Source organism: Acanthochromis polyacanthus, chromosome 14 (genome assembly GCF_021347895.1).
Source record: "Acanthochromis polyacanthus isolate Apoly-LR-REF ecotype Palm Island chromosome 14, KAUST_Apoly_ChrSc, whole genome shotgun sequence".
NCBI lineage: Eukaryota > Metazoa > Chordata > Actinopteri > Pomacentridae > Acanthochromis > Acanthochromis polyacanthus.
This window is the reverse complement of record NC_067126.1, coordinates 10,974,967-10,990,396: the sequence shown is the minus strand read 5'-3', so window position 1 is coordinate 10,990,396 and position 15,430 is coordinate 10,974,967. Positions and strand designations below refer to the sequence as shown.

Genomic DNA, 15,430 nt, shown 5'->3' with positions numbered 1-15,430 from the left:
TTCCAAAGCAACACCGTTTAAAACGCAACAGAAAGGGAGCTTGAAAAGGCATTTTCATCCAAAATATGTTTCATTATATGACCAAATAATAGTCAGGATGAGTTAAAGACTCATTATCTCCCTCTGTCAGCATTGCAGTTTTTAAATAAAAGTCTGTTAGTTGCTTCAGCATTCAGTGTCTTCACCTATCTCCTCACTGCAGGTATATGGGTCAAGTCAGGCTTTGAATTCTTATGTGCCTCCCTTTTTTCTCCCGTCAGTGCACTATTCAACTCCTCACCTACTTACTGCCATTGATAAGGTGAAACAGAAAGAGCAAGCAGATGGAGATGCCGAGGTGGAGGGAAACTGCATAGTCTGACCTGGCTGATAAACTCAATACAGGCTGCATATTGTGCAGTTTTATTTAATCTGCCCGCTTTAAATAAAACAGTTTAGTCGAGGGACTGATAACACTTCAGTGTATTGTACGTGAGGAAGATATTAAATTAGGCGCCAAGTACACATTTTGGACAAATGAAGATTTATCAGTGAAAATCCTGCACGGTTGAACTTTTAACTTAATTTAATTTCTTGCACTGATTAAAAATGATTAAATCGATAGACTTACTAAAAGAGAATCTAATTCAGCTGTAATCCTATAAAAAGAAAAAAATTGCAACAATCTATTCGAGCAGAACTGACTCCTTTGCTGGAGCTACAAAGTTTAAGCAGGATTTAAGATGTTTTGTTGCATTCACATGTGAATATTTCTGCTCTAGCTGCTGCCACATTGCTGCTGTTTTTCACTTTTTACTATTTCTAGTGTAAATGCTGGTGTAGAGGTCATTGAAAGAACAAACCAGGCTTAGTCAAACTACTTTTACGCCCTGGGAAAGAAGCCAGTCTGACTGCTGGAGCACACTAGGGCCTGGTTTACCTTCAGGATTTGGCACCAGAAGGACACTGATAGATGACGGAGGGTCCGGCTGAATGGTGCTTTGATTTTGCAGGACATGCCCCACAGTTATGTGACACATCAAGGAGAATTTCTCAGGGAACTAATGTGAAAAGAAGAATTAGAGCTGAGTTTCTCCATAGCATATGCTCTCTGATGTGATTATAAAATTTGCAGTTTGCCCTGAGAATATTCATTTAAAATATGTAAAAATCCCTTTTCAAAGCCTGCCGTCGGATTCTGATGGAAATGTGGAACATTTAGAAGCATTAAGAAATCTGCCAGCTACACTGAATTCTATGAGGTACAAAACTAAAGTTAACAGCTAGTAGTTTAGAATCTAAGTTTCATGGAGGTATTGGAAGAGTTTTCCCCACACTGCATGACTGTGATATACCAGCCAAGAGCTGTGCATGAATGATTCAGAGGGGTCGACTGATAGTGGTTTTCTTAGGGCCGATAGTGATTATTCGTCACCGACAAAGATCATCAAACAATGTTTGGAAATTATCTACACTCCTGTTCAAAAGTTTGGGGTCACCCAGACAATTTCATGTTTTTCATGAAAGCTCACACTTTTATTCATGTGCTAACATAATTGCACAAAGGTTTTCTAATCATCAGTTACAACACCATTAGCTAACACAATGTAGCATTAGAACACAGGAGTGATGGTTGCTGAAAATGTTTGTTTGTACCCCTATGTAGATGGCCATTTCCAGTTAGAACAGTCATTTACCACATTAACAGCATTTAGACTGTATTTCTGATTAATTTAAAGGTGTCTTCATTGAAAAAAACCTGCATTTTTTTTTTTAAAAAAAAAAGGACATTTCAGAAAGGGGCGGCATGGCTCAGTGGGTAGAGTGGCCGTCTTGTAACTGGAAGGTTGCCGGTTCGATCCTCGGCCCGTCAAGCTCATGCCGAGGTGTCCCTGAGCAAGACACCGAATCCCTAATTGCTCCTGGTGGGTCGTGGTTAGCGCCTTGCATGGCAGCTTCCGCCATCAGTGTGTGAATGGGTGAATGTGACGTATCATGTAAAGCGCTTTGGATAAAAGCGCTATATAAATACAACCATTTACCATTTCTAAGTGACCCTAGACTGTTGAATGGTAGTATATATTAAATGTTATACTTTAACACCATTCGATAGCATGGAACCTGTCATTTATAACTAGGCTTCTTCATTATTAAAGCAGCTCCTAGCAATAGGTGTGATACCTTCAGAACACCACAAGATGCAATGACCCTCTATACTGATTGATCGATTGATTTGGAATTGATCAATTTGCGTCCTCTATCTGCTGTTCTTCAGTTTTTAAATCTTTCCGTCTTCTGTTACTTTTATTGCTTATTAAGGTCCAATTAATTATTGTTTTCCAGATTCTATTTCAGCTTAATCTGTGGCAGTCTTCTAACTTAGCTGCTAGCTGTTAGCATAGCCTTGGCCACTGTCAGAGAAGCTAATTTCCTGGTTTGTGTTTCTTGTTCAGTTTTTGCTGCTTGAGAGATATTTCTGAGACCATATACATGACGACAGATGGAGAGAGGAGGCTGCATCAGACCAGAAGTTGTGTATTTAATTTATTGATAATTGACCAATAAAAATACACATACTGATAATCGGGAAAATGCCAAATATCTGCGGATAATTGGTCTTTCCCTAATTCAAAGCATTTCAATTATATTTCTGTATTATATTTTGATTTCCAAAATGTTCAAGCAAACTTTGTGTGACTTTACAGTGACTTCTAGGGCATTAATAGTTAGATCTAAAATATTATAGTCTGTGCTATGTGATACTTTGAATTGCTTTATATTAATAAGAAAAGTCACAGTTTGTGGTGGACTCATTTAAAACAGCCTTTTAGAATTGAAAATATGTAATTGTGAGGCTGTCAGTAGAGGCATGACATGGGCTGAAAATGTACATGTTAGATAAATATCCCTCTTTTATTTAAGTAAATGTTCAAAATCAATACGATCTTGCATATAACCACTAACAATATCAGAAATTGATATCACTATCATTATTACTATTATTATTTAGTATTTATTTAAGTGAATGCATACAGAATATGATAATTATGAATGATTAAACATATGATTGAAATGTGAAAAAAACAAGAAAGAACAAAACAAAAGCAGCTCATAATCATTTATTCATTCATTCCCTGTAATCTACAGTTCTTTGCTGATATATTCTGATCACATTATTCGAGACAATCCTTCTGAACAACTCTGAATAATTTAGATTCTAAAACCCTTAGTTTCTGACCTCAGAAAATGCTTGTTATTGCATCTGGTGTAATTCTTTATGCCAACAATTGAGAAAAATCTATTTCTGGCACCTGTGGGGCACTTCTAAACTCTATATTTTACATTCTGATCATGTAAGGTAACAAGGCATTACTAATAACACCACGCTCTTATCATGAATAGAAAAATCCAGTTAAAGGGCCTGTCTCTAAAAAAGAATAAAAAGGACAAATTAGAGCAGCGGAGGAGAGAAGTGGAAGCTACTTTTGTCGTCCTACATTTCTGTTTCCATTTCTCTCTCTGCGATATCTGTGTCTGGTTTTCTCTTGCCCAGTTCTCCCTGTAGCAAACCACTTTTTGCTCTCTCATCTGATGTTAACGTTGTGTTTCATGGCGCTGGACTCTGGAGAATCTTCTGCTGCAGCCAAAGTAGTAGAAGCTCGGTGGCAGCTGCTGCTTGATAACATGAGATGAGTGCTAGCTGACTCTTAATATCACCTGTGGGAGTCTCCTGGTTCAAGTTTAGGTCACTTGTTCTGCTCTATGTTCTGTAACGTATCGGGATATTGATGGTAAAGATCAGACGATTATATGATTTAGCCTGAAAATCAAGCTGAATTGGCTTTTTGTCCTTGTTTACCAGATATTAGATTAATGTTGGGGGGTGTTTTCCTCTTTTTAAACAGCAGAAACTGATAAATCTGTCTTGTCTGCATCATTTCCAGTCATGTGGTTTTACTCTGAGACATATAGCTAAAGGTTGAACACATACATGAACATGAGCAGCAGCAGCAGCTTCAGTTGTCTGACTACACAGGATGAGCTCAAAGTATTGAGAGTAGGTCAGCTACAGCTCTGCAGCTCTCACAGCCCGACACACTCTCACTGTAGCTCTGTAAAAATAGACTTAAAGCACAAAAATATGTTTCAGGTTAGTTTACACACACATACATATGGTGCGACTCAAAATTGAGCCAGTGTTGACAGCTACATTGTAGAGCCTGGCAGATGCATCCAAATTCTGTTCTTCTTGGGTGAATTTCTCTGGAAGTTTTCATTAGAGCGAGATGTAAAACTGCTAAACTTGATCTTCCAACAGTTCTAGTTGCTTGTCTGTGTGACAGTGTCTGCAAAAGAAAACAATTTAATAATATTTCTAACCTGCATACAGTTGTGCGTCCATCTCTACAGCGATAACTCCATGGATAATTATTTTGATTATTGTGTCAATTATTTTTTGATTGATTAATTAGCTATTTGGTCTATAAATTGTCAGAAAATGAGAAAAAATGTCAATCACTGTTTCCCAAAGCCAAAGATGATGCCTTCAAATGGCTTTTTTTGTCTACAACTCAACGGTATTGAGCTTACTGCCACTGAACAGTAAAGAAATGAGAAATTCTAAAAATTTTAGAAGCTGAAATCAAGGAGTTTTAACTTTTTTTCTTTAAAAATGCTCAGATTAATCTGTTATCAAAACAGTTGTTGGTTAATGTATCTTTAAGCAGCAAATCGATTCACTGTTGCAGCTCGATGACAAGTAAACTTGTTATTTCATACATATGCTGTTAAATACATTGCAGTTATTGCAGAGACGTTAGCATGTCTTTGCACAGATAGGTTAGCATCCGATCATAAGAAGAAGCAGAAGTGGAGCTTTGCAATTCTGCAGTTTGAACATATCGAAGTAATAACATTATAAACGTCTGTTAAGTCATATTTTTATTAGTTTCTTCACCCATTTTGATCCATTTGTTTGGTTTGCCTTTTCTGGAAACAAGGCCACTGTAATGGAACACTTCAATTAACAAAATAAGGACATTTATTTCCATGTAAATATTCTTAAATTTGTGTTCTTATTATGATAGAGGTCTCTGTTCTTCTCATTATCCTTGTGTTATTCTGTTTTTCTTATTTATATGGTGTATTGTTTTGCGTATACCTCACCTCTTTAGTTTTTTATTGTGTTTTGTCTTGCTTTTTTCTTTCACTTTGCTGCTGTGACATTGCAAATTTCTCCTTGTGGAATTAATAAAGGATATTCTATTCTATTCTACTCTGTACTATTCTATTCTAAACATATATTTATTTCCACTTTCTAACTCATACAGTGTAATGATCATAACTGTATTCATATAGCAGTCCAGCAAAGGGCAAACAGAGACATAGAGCTCAAGATTTGCAAAATGAATCTATACAAAAACACCAGATAAAATCATAAAAGAACCAAAAATGCTATATTCAAACATTATAGTTCTGATTTTGCTAGATTCCAGACAAAGTCCCCTTTACAATTCTATAAGTCCATCTCTACTGGCAGCATTTTATGATGACATGCATGTAACCCTTTATTTACAAGCTAATATAAAAAATCTGCTACTAATATCATATCAAATGATGTAAGATCTGGATAACTTTGACTTTCCTAAAAAAAAAAGGGAGATATAACACATATGGTGAGACATAATGACCAAGATACAGTCAGATCCATTAATATTTGGACACTGACACACTTTTCAGCATTGGTCTAGCATTAGTCTACCAGCTATAGATTTGAAATGAAGCAATGAAGATGTGCTTCAAGTGCAGACTTTCTGTTTTAATTTAGGTTGTTGCTAGAGGTACGGACCCGTATCCGTAGCCTGTGGCCTACGGATACGGCACTTTCCATTTGCCAATCAGATACGCGAGATCTGGTCACGTGACTCCCGGTAGACTCCAGAGGTACGGACCCGTAGCATCGGTACTACAGGTACGGATCCTAAGCCTAACCCTAACCTTAACCTTTGCTTACCTTTCAACAGTTTGCAGTGGTTAGCAGCTTCTTGACTCGCGAGACTCGCATACGGGTCCGTATCTGTCGGCAAATGGAAAGTGCCGTATCCGTACGGGTCCGTATCTGTAGACATTACCTTTAATTTAAGGGTATTTACATCCAAATCAGGTGAACGGCAAAGGAATTACAGCACAGTTGAAACACACGTGGACAAAATTGTTGGTACCCCTCAGTTAAAGAAGGAAAAACCCACAATTCTCACTGAAATCACTTGAAACTCACAAAAGTAACAATAAATAAAAATTTATTGAAAATTAAATAATCAAAAACAGCCATTACTTTTGAATTGTTGATTAACATAATTATTTAAAAAAACAAACTAATGAAACAGGCCTGGACAAAAATGATGGTACCTCTACAAAAGATTGAAAACTATTTGACCAGAGTGACATGATTAACTCAGGTGTGTCATTTAATTGACATCACAGGTGTTTCCAAACTCATAATCAGTCAGTCTGCCTATTTAAAGGGAGACAAGTAGTCACCCTGCTGTTTGGTGAAAAGGTGTGTACCACACTGAACATGGACAACAGAAAGCGAAGGAGAGAATTGTCCCAGGACATCCGAAAAAAAATGATAGACAAACATCTTAAAGGTAAAGGCTATAAGACCATCTCTAAACAGCTTGAAGTTCCTGTGACAACAGTGGCTCATATTATTCAGAAGTTCAAGACCCACGGGACAGTAGCCAACCTCCCTGGACGTGGCCGCAAGAGGAAAATTGATGACAAATTGAAGAGACGGATCGTTGGAATTGTATCCAAAGAGCCCAGAGCAACCTCCAAAGAAATTAAAGGTGAACTCCAAGGCCAAGGTACATCAGTGTCAGATCGCACCATTCGTCGTTGTTTGAGCCAAAGTGGACTTCATGGGAGACGACCAAGGAGGACACCACTGCTGAAAAAAACTCATAAAAAAGCCAGACTGGAATTTGCAAAAATGCATGTTGACAAGCCACAAAGCTTCTGGGAGAATGTCCTTTGGACAGATGAGACCAAACTGGAGCTTTTTGGTAAGGCACATCAACTCTATGTTCATAGACTCAAAAACCAAGCATACGAAGAAAAGAACACTGTCCCTACGGTGAAACATGGAGGAGGCTCAGTAATGTTTTGGGGCTGCTTTGCTGCATCTGGCACAGGGTGTCTTGAAAGTGTGCAAGGTACGATGAAATCTGAAGACTATCAAGGCATTCTGGAGAGAAATGTGCTGCCTAGTGTCAGAAAGCTTGGTCTCAGTCGCAGGTCATGGGTCTTCCAACAGGACAACGATCCAAAACACACAGCCAAAAACACCCAAGAATGGCTGAGAGAAAAGCGTTGGACTATTCTAAAGTGGCCTTCTATGAGCCCAGATCTGAATCCCATTGAACATATGTGGAAGGAGCTGAAACATGCCATTTGGAGAAGACACCCATCAAACCTGAGACAACTGGAGCTGTTTGCTCATGAGGAGTGGGCCAAAATACCTGTTGACAGCTGCAGAACGCTCATTGACAAATACAGAAATCGTTTAATTGCAGTGATTGCCTCAAAAGGTTGTGCAACAAAATATTAAGTTATGGGTACCATCATTTTTGTCCAGCCCTATTCCATTAGTTTGTTTTTTTAAATAATTATGTTAATCAACAATTCAAAAGTGATGGCTGATTTTGATTATTTAATTTTCAATAAATTTTTATTTATTGTTACTTTTGTGAGTTTCAAGTGATTTCAGTGAGAATTGTGGGTTTTTCCTTCTTTAACTGAGGGGTACCAACAATTTTGTCCACGTGTGTATGTGCCCTCCACTTTTTTAAGGGACTACTCCATTACATGCCATGAGATGGTAAATCTTAGTTAAATCAACAAAAAGACAACAAAAAGGAGGTTGGAGTTGTGGAAAAGAGATGTGGTACAAAATTCTTGTCTTTTTCTCTTTTAATAGTGAGACTTTTTTTTTATCTTTTACTGAATGTACAAACAGAAAAATGGGAGAACTGAGTATAGAAAAGCTTGCTGCATGATAGATGTTGTTTGTTGGTTGACATTTATTTGTGTTGTGTTTCAGGCGCTGGTGCCCCGGAGAGAGGCAGGAAGACGGAGGACGACTTCTTTCTGTTTTATCAGCAGCAGGGGACGGGCGGAGAAAGGCGAAAGATGCCCAAACCGGTTAGTACCGAACATGCTGAGATTAATGTACAGATTAATACTTGCAGCCCTGTCATGTAAAGTGTTCCTGCTGCTCTTTAATCCCACATGGTTTTTCAGAATCAGACTGCAGGATGTATCGCCATAAATTTACAGTTACCACAGCCTGTCAATTCCTGGTTGTAGAGGATTGTTGCTGGGGAGATCTCTTGTTTCTGGAGCACATGTGGCTCCTGGGATGGTTTTTTGGCGCTTTTTGCAAGTACAATGAGAGAAGAAATGACTTTCCGATCTTAGAGCTGAAATCTCCGACTGATCTTTGCTCTGGGTAACAGTTTGCTGCTGCTGCTGCTGCTGCCTGCTGAGCTGCCAAGAAATTCTGTTCAGAGAGGAAGCTTTGGAACTTTAAATGCTTTTTTTTTTTTTTTAGATTTATACCATTGTGTTTGATAAAGAGAACTGGATACGAGTGCCACAGTCAGTCAGGCCTAATCTGCTCAGAACTAATGTTGTTTTTTCATCGGTCGTCTACCTGCTGATTACTATTTAGATTAACTGTACAGTTGTTTGATCCATAAAAGGTTGGTAAAGAGTCAGAAAAGGGCTAAAAATATGAATCCGTGTTCTCCAAAGCCCAGGATGACATCTTGTTGTTCTGTCCACAACCCAAAGATATTCATTTTGCTGTTAAGAAGCAGTGAAGATGAGTCTGAGGCTTCATCTGCAAAACTGAATTCCTGCCGCATCTCATACACATGAATGGAACAAAATATTTTAATAGTATGCCTGCTTGAAGACTATCCAGATTTTAATGGATGGAATGGATCAAATTTTGCTATAATACAAGACAGTCTTTTCTGATGGCTTATATTTCTTCCCCCAAGATGGAGATATGAGATTTTGGCAGTGTTGACTTTGTGCAAATTTAAATGATTTCAGTTTGCGCCTAGCCGCGCTAGACAACCCACGGCAACGAATTTAATTCTCTGCCAGGGTGGGTCTAGTTACCCTCCATAAGCCTCGAGGCTGGATTCTCCTAAAACTGGCCGGACCAATCACCATGAAGTGTAGAGTCAGAAGGCGGGCGTAACAAAGTGACGACAGAGGCGTGATGATTCTGACAGAAACAACCGGCGCACAATAAACAGTTATCTTTCCACTCGGCTTTGGCCACAGCCCTTAAAGATTTGAAGGTAAAATTCAACTTGAAAGATAAACAAAGGACGGCACTGAAGTGTTTCATTGAGAAGAAAGACGTATTTGGACTTATGCCGACGGGATATGGCAAATCCTTAATATACCAGTTGGCTCCGCTGGTTGGGAAGCTAATGGGACTTAGCCACAATCCGCTGGTGCTCTCGGAACTACGTCGGCCTATTCGTTGCGTTGATTGGTTGTATACCTACCCAATTGCTGCAGAGGGATTTGATAGAGAATTTTTTAGCCCGCCTCCCTCCCTGTCGAGCTTCCCTAGACCCTTGTGCCGTCAGAAACATGGGTATAGCGTGGCTAGGCTAGTTTGCACCTACATTTGTTCCTGAACTGTAGAGAAAAGTGCTCATCTATACTCTTTCCGTTCGCAAGATCATTTGTTGCTTTCTGTTCCATATGTCCGTACTACATTGGGTAAAAAGGCTTTTGTTTGCTCTGCACCTTTGCATGGAATATGTTGCAGAAAGATTGGAATTAAACTGAGTTGATCTCACTGAGCTTTTAAATCCAAACTGCGCGTTTCGCTCAATCTTGATTCCACAACATGCATTGAATAATTTGCTTATAAATGTAATCTTTTACTAGTTTCTTTTTGCTGGTGTTTTAATTGTGCTTTAAACGTGTCATTTTGTAACTGTGTTTTGTATTTGCTGCTGCCTGTCTTGAAGAAGAGGTTCTTATAATCTCAATAGGATTTCTCCTGGTTAGATATCAGTTAATAAAATAAAATAATAAAGAATATTAAAGTATTGTCAAACTGGAGTTTTCTCTAAAATATTGAGGGACATCAGCAAAGCTCTTGTCTCTTTTCTTCATTAAACCAAAGGAATTATTGCTTAAAGCTAAGATAAGATAAAACTCTCTTAATCCCTAAGGTAATTATGGTGCCAGATATTGCTCAGAAAACAAACAAATGGCATAACCTAAGAAATGCAGTGCCTAAAAGTAAAAAGCGATTAGACATATGTGCAGTACATTACTGAAAATACTTAAATTCATGAGCTCAAACAAAATTTAGGAGCCGATATTGCGTCTACCATCAGGTTGTTGTCAGGGTTGTTCACACATTAATGCTAGTTTTATGTTCCAGCTAATTAATTTAGTTCAGCATACTGTACAAGCAGGCAAAACAGCTGATTTAAAATATATTAAAATCACCAGATGAAGTCACAGCAGCAGCGATTTTTTTCCATAAAGGTAGAATTTAAAAAATATAATTTAATTAAGCATTATGGTGCAACAGAGACTAATAGGACATGTTTATTTAGCACAAATCATTTTATTCAGAAGGAAAATGACCATTCACACTGAAATCAGGACTTATTGCAGTCGCAGTATCTGTCAAAATAGTTTATTTATTGCATTGTAAGAATCTGGGGTTGGACTCTGATGGAAATAGAAACACTTAGAGGCATTAAGAAATTAGAATTAGTAGTTTTGAATTTAAATTTCGTAGAGGTATTAGGGTTTCCCCACATTAGATGACCGTAATATACCAGCTAAGAGTTGTGCATCAATGAGTAAAGTAATGTACGAAACATTTCTTAATGGTGTTTTGATTTCCAAACTGTTTGAGTAAACTTTAAGTGACTTCCTGTTGAGTTGTAGGTCATGAAGAATAAGAGTTAGATCTAAAAATCACAGCTTGCCTGTCAAAATAGTAGTTTTTTAGTTGTAAAAATTCCTGCAGCAAAGTCAAGATCATTGAGTTCAGTTCAGATAGGTGCAGCTGGGCTGTGCTTAAACAGTGCTTTCTGTTCCAATCATCTAATAGTGCTCCAGAGGTTATAGTTTCTGGTTAAGAAAAGAAGTTTATTGGAAGTAGTGGATGGTTTTTAGGCTCTGACAAAAAAACAAATCAGAAAAAATAGAAAAAAGTGAGTGTGTTTTTTTATGAAGCAGTTGTTTTGGTGCCGTTCATACCTGCTGCTTCTCTGGAGTTTGTCTAGGAGTCCAGAGTCAGTGATCAGCTCCAGCAGTCAGCAGTAAAGTGCTGCAGAAGTGCACAGAGTTTTGGACAAACATGCACAGAAGCACACAGTTTGTGAAACCGTCCTGTCTGTTGAAAGGAACCGACACAAAGAGGGCTTTCTGTGCTCTATTTTTAGGCTGAAGGACACAGGCAGCTTTCATGTTGCTCTGACACAAACACATACAGCCTGAGATTGAACTGCAGCTTAAATAACAGGATTATACTCGGCTGGTTTGGACCTTTTTTAGCATGTTAGCTCTATTATATTTTGACCTCGGCAGCTTAAACTGCAGGTATTTTCTCGCCACATTATCTCTGCAAACTGAAGCAGGTTTAAGCCTCAGTGTGGAAACTAAATATTGACTTTTATTGGTTGCTTTGGCAGCCACTGATGCAAGGACTATTTTGATTGATATCTGCTTCAATAGATCAAAAAAAGTCAATTGAATTAAGGAACTAAATGCACCACTGGAGCAAATTCAAGCAGGCACATCGAGATAGATTCAAAAAGGTCAGTGTAAACTTCAGCAAGGACATTAAGCTTATAGTCGAGGGTGTTTACAATCCTGCTGCACGTACTCGCTGGCTGCTTACAGCGTTATCTACAGCCAGCCAGCGTTTGTACCGTCAGAGCCTTTAGTCCATCAATCTCGGTAATGGGGAATTAGGCCAGGACCAATTCCTGGAAAGAGACGAGGCAAATGTGATGAAAAGAGAAGTGAGAGGACGTGAGGCGAGACAGAAGGTAAAGCACTGTAGAATGTTTTTAAACAGTCTTTAATAGCAATTTATGGATATTTTACAGATTTTCCCTGTATAAAATTTAGAGAATTACTTGGAAATCATAGGAAAAAGTATTCATTTATATGTTAACTGTAAATGGTAAAATATTTAAAGCAGCAAAAAAAGAACAACATTATTATATTATATTTACATTTATTTCAAAGCAAATGTATGTATATTAAGGACTGGAAAATGGGGAATTATTTTTACACATAGCATCTTGTAATATCGCTGAAAAAAGTAGTAATTTACATGTTGATTGTAAAATAAATAAATAAACAGGTCAAAACTGCATGTAATGCCCACGAAAAAATCTATATTTTTACAAACAGTTATTTGTTATTTCACAGTGTGTCACTGTAAAATTACAGTGTTTAAATCAGAAAAAAAATCATTATTATACAGATACTTGCTCTTGTTTGAAAGAAAATGTCTCAGGACTGAAAAGTGGTAAATCGTTTTTAGCTGTTATTTTACATATTTATCCCGTTTTGTTGGGACACAGATAATATCTGTTAAATTAATCAAAAAACGGAAATGCATTTACATATTGACTGTAAACCTTTTTTGTTTTTAAAAAAAGGCCAAAACTGTACATAGAAAGTGTGCGTTTTTACGAATACGTTTTTTTCCATTTTTCTATTAAAAAATGTACAACTAAATTTTCATTATTTTACTGGATTTAGATCTGCTTTAAACATCACTATTTTACAGATATTTGGCATTATTTTCCCATTCTATTTTGCAGTTTTTGAATGTTAAGTATTCCACCATTTTGTTTAGCTTATTTTTTCTGGCAGCATTTTCAGGTTTTGTATAAATTCTTTATTTACAGTGTAGAACTAGTCAAAGGAAAATGAAAAGGAGAGGAAAGTTGAAATTGCTGATAAGAGACAAAAAATATACAATCGAGGAAGCAGTGTTTTTCCAACATCATCATGCTGAAGCCTTTCACTGAATCATTGCTGGCTAGAAAAATCATTTGAGGTAGTGTAACAGTCTTTAAGTTATGTAGTGTAAAATGAGTTATTTTCTCTGAGAAAGAATCGGAAAAAGAACAGAATCAGAGAAGAACAGTGGGAGAAATGATGTGTTGGGAGATAAGAGATGAAGCCAAGAAGATGGAGACATGAGAGAAGCAGAAGTGAAAGTTGAAATGAGGAACTAAAGCTCAGATTATCGAACCATATCATCGGGAAGAACAAAACAAACGACTCACAAAGGGACAAAGGAGGATTTGGGAGACGACTGAGTGACGGGCACTTTGTTCACATCCCGTCCAGAAAAACGACACCAGGGCGGCCTGCAGGGGAAACTCCCACTCTGGTTACATCAGACTGCACTCTGACATTAGCACCAACAGTCGGATAGTAAACACATCGGCCCTTTCACTGCTTCATCGGAGCATTTTTAGGTTTGCAAATGCTTAAATGTCAAGTTGGATTAAAAGCTGAAGTTGAGTTTTGCCTGCAGGCGCGTTTGATAACCGCTGAACACATGAAGCAGCTGGGCTCCATTAGCTCACAGCTAATGAACAACAACAAAAGGAGAAGACATGGACATGGAAAACACATTAGATTGTTGTAATCGATGACCTAGACGTTAAAAATATTAATATAATAAGAACATTCATTATTATTTATAGAGGACATGCTAAAATTCAAGTTACAGAGCAGCAAAATCAAACATACAGACGTGAAAATATCAGGATTTAAGAGACAAATGAAAGCAAATAACAACAGTGTTTAAAAAATAAAAATAAAATTGAAATCGATAAAATAAAATTAAAATCAAATAAAGCAGGAAAGGCTCTCAGATTACAGGAAACAACTTAAAAGACGTCACTGACTCAGCTGATCTGATTTCCTCATACATAAGGTTATAAACATAACTAGCAGAGAGGATAAATTAACCAGTAATATCTTAAAATCTAGGAACCACGTGCTAAAACAAAGGTGATCATGTTTCTTTGTTTTGGTGAAACTGACATCTATATTTTAAACTATTTTTGTTCTTAAACACGTTAATATACCAAATGTTTTTCTTCAGCAGCACTTTACTGGTGCATTACCTCAGTTGGTTTCGGCTCCAGTTATCAGTCGACTACATGCACCACTACAGTTAAATTATAATCATCACAGAGCAAGAAGAAGCACAACTAACTTGAATTGGCTTTGAAGTTGCAGCCAAATAACAAACTCTCTTTTTAAATTAATCTTCATAGTGTCAAAGTTTCCAGTGTAACTTAACATTTTTGTGGTTATGTAAATTTCAGTTCACATTTATGCTGCATTATACAATCCTAGAGGAAGCTCAAAACTTGCTCTTCAGTAGATCGGGAGACAAAATTGTGATTCTTATTTTAGTCTCAGAGAAAGCAGCATGCTCTCTCTGTTGTCACTCTGTGGTCTGAGATATGTCTCTCAAACAGCAGAAACTGAACAAGAAGCACAAGATGTTGCCACAAATCGGGAAATTAGCTTCTCTCACGGTGGCTAATGCTATGCTAACATCTACCTGCTAAGTCAGGAGGCAGCCACAGATTAGAGAGTCTGGAAAACCGTAATTAAGAATGATTTGAGACCTCGACCTTAGTGGACAATAAAAATGACAGAACAGTGAAAAATGAAGAAAATAGAGAAAAACAGCAGACAAAACTGCAGGAGACAAACTGATCAATCTCAGTCAATCCCACATAAACAGATAATTTAATTACTTCTATTCAGTTATAATCACCCTTATTATTGAAGAAGCCTAGGTATAAATGATAGGTCCTCTGCTATCACATGCTGTTAAGATATTACATTTTATGTATATTTGCTCCAGATATCGGTTACCTGCCTTTCTTGATGACCAATACTTTGCATTGGTATCGGCCGTGGAAAACCCATATCAGTCGACCCCTTATGTATAGTTCACGTGTAGCTCTATCGTGGAAAACAATGAGGACATTAGTTGAGGTTAGGAAGGGTTCTTCTTGATCCTTGATGGCTGAAGTGGTCATTTTGCTTTTTTGCAAGGAATTTAATCGTTTAGATCAACAAATTAACCTGTAAAATTGTCAGTAGATTTATTATTGTGATGGAAAACGCTTTCTCAAATAACACACCCGTTTTGCAGGGGAGTTTTGTTTTGTTCGATGCAGCCTGTCGACCTCCTAAAAGACAACACAGATCCTGAGCTGGTTGACCTGAGGCTGGCCATTAAAACGTGAATCTGCTCTGAACCGTGATCCTCCCCACAGCTGTGTTTTAATGGGTTTTTGTGTGTACATACACGAACCCCTGAATGTACCACGGT

The 15,430-nt window shown here is 37.6% G+C and overlaps 1 protein-coding gene across 2 annotated transcripts in view; it reads left to right on the top strand.

The window, feature by feature from the left end:
- Nucleotides 1–15,430, top strand: part of LOC110962975 (radixin-like) — a 75,160-nt gene that overhangs the window by 12,839 nt on the left and 46,891 nt on the right. For both annotated transcript variants that reach the window (XM_022211125.2, XM_022211126.2), the window contains exon 2: nt 8,084–8,184. In XM_022211125.2, coding sequence (XP_022066817.1) covers nt 8,173–8,184 — 12 coding nt within the window. In that variant the 5' untranslated portion in view covers nt 8,084–8,172. The remainder of the gene's footprint in view (nt 1–8,083; nt 8,185–15,430) is intronic.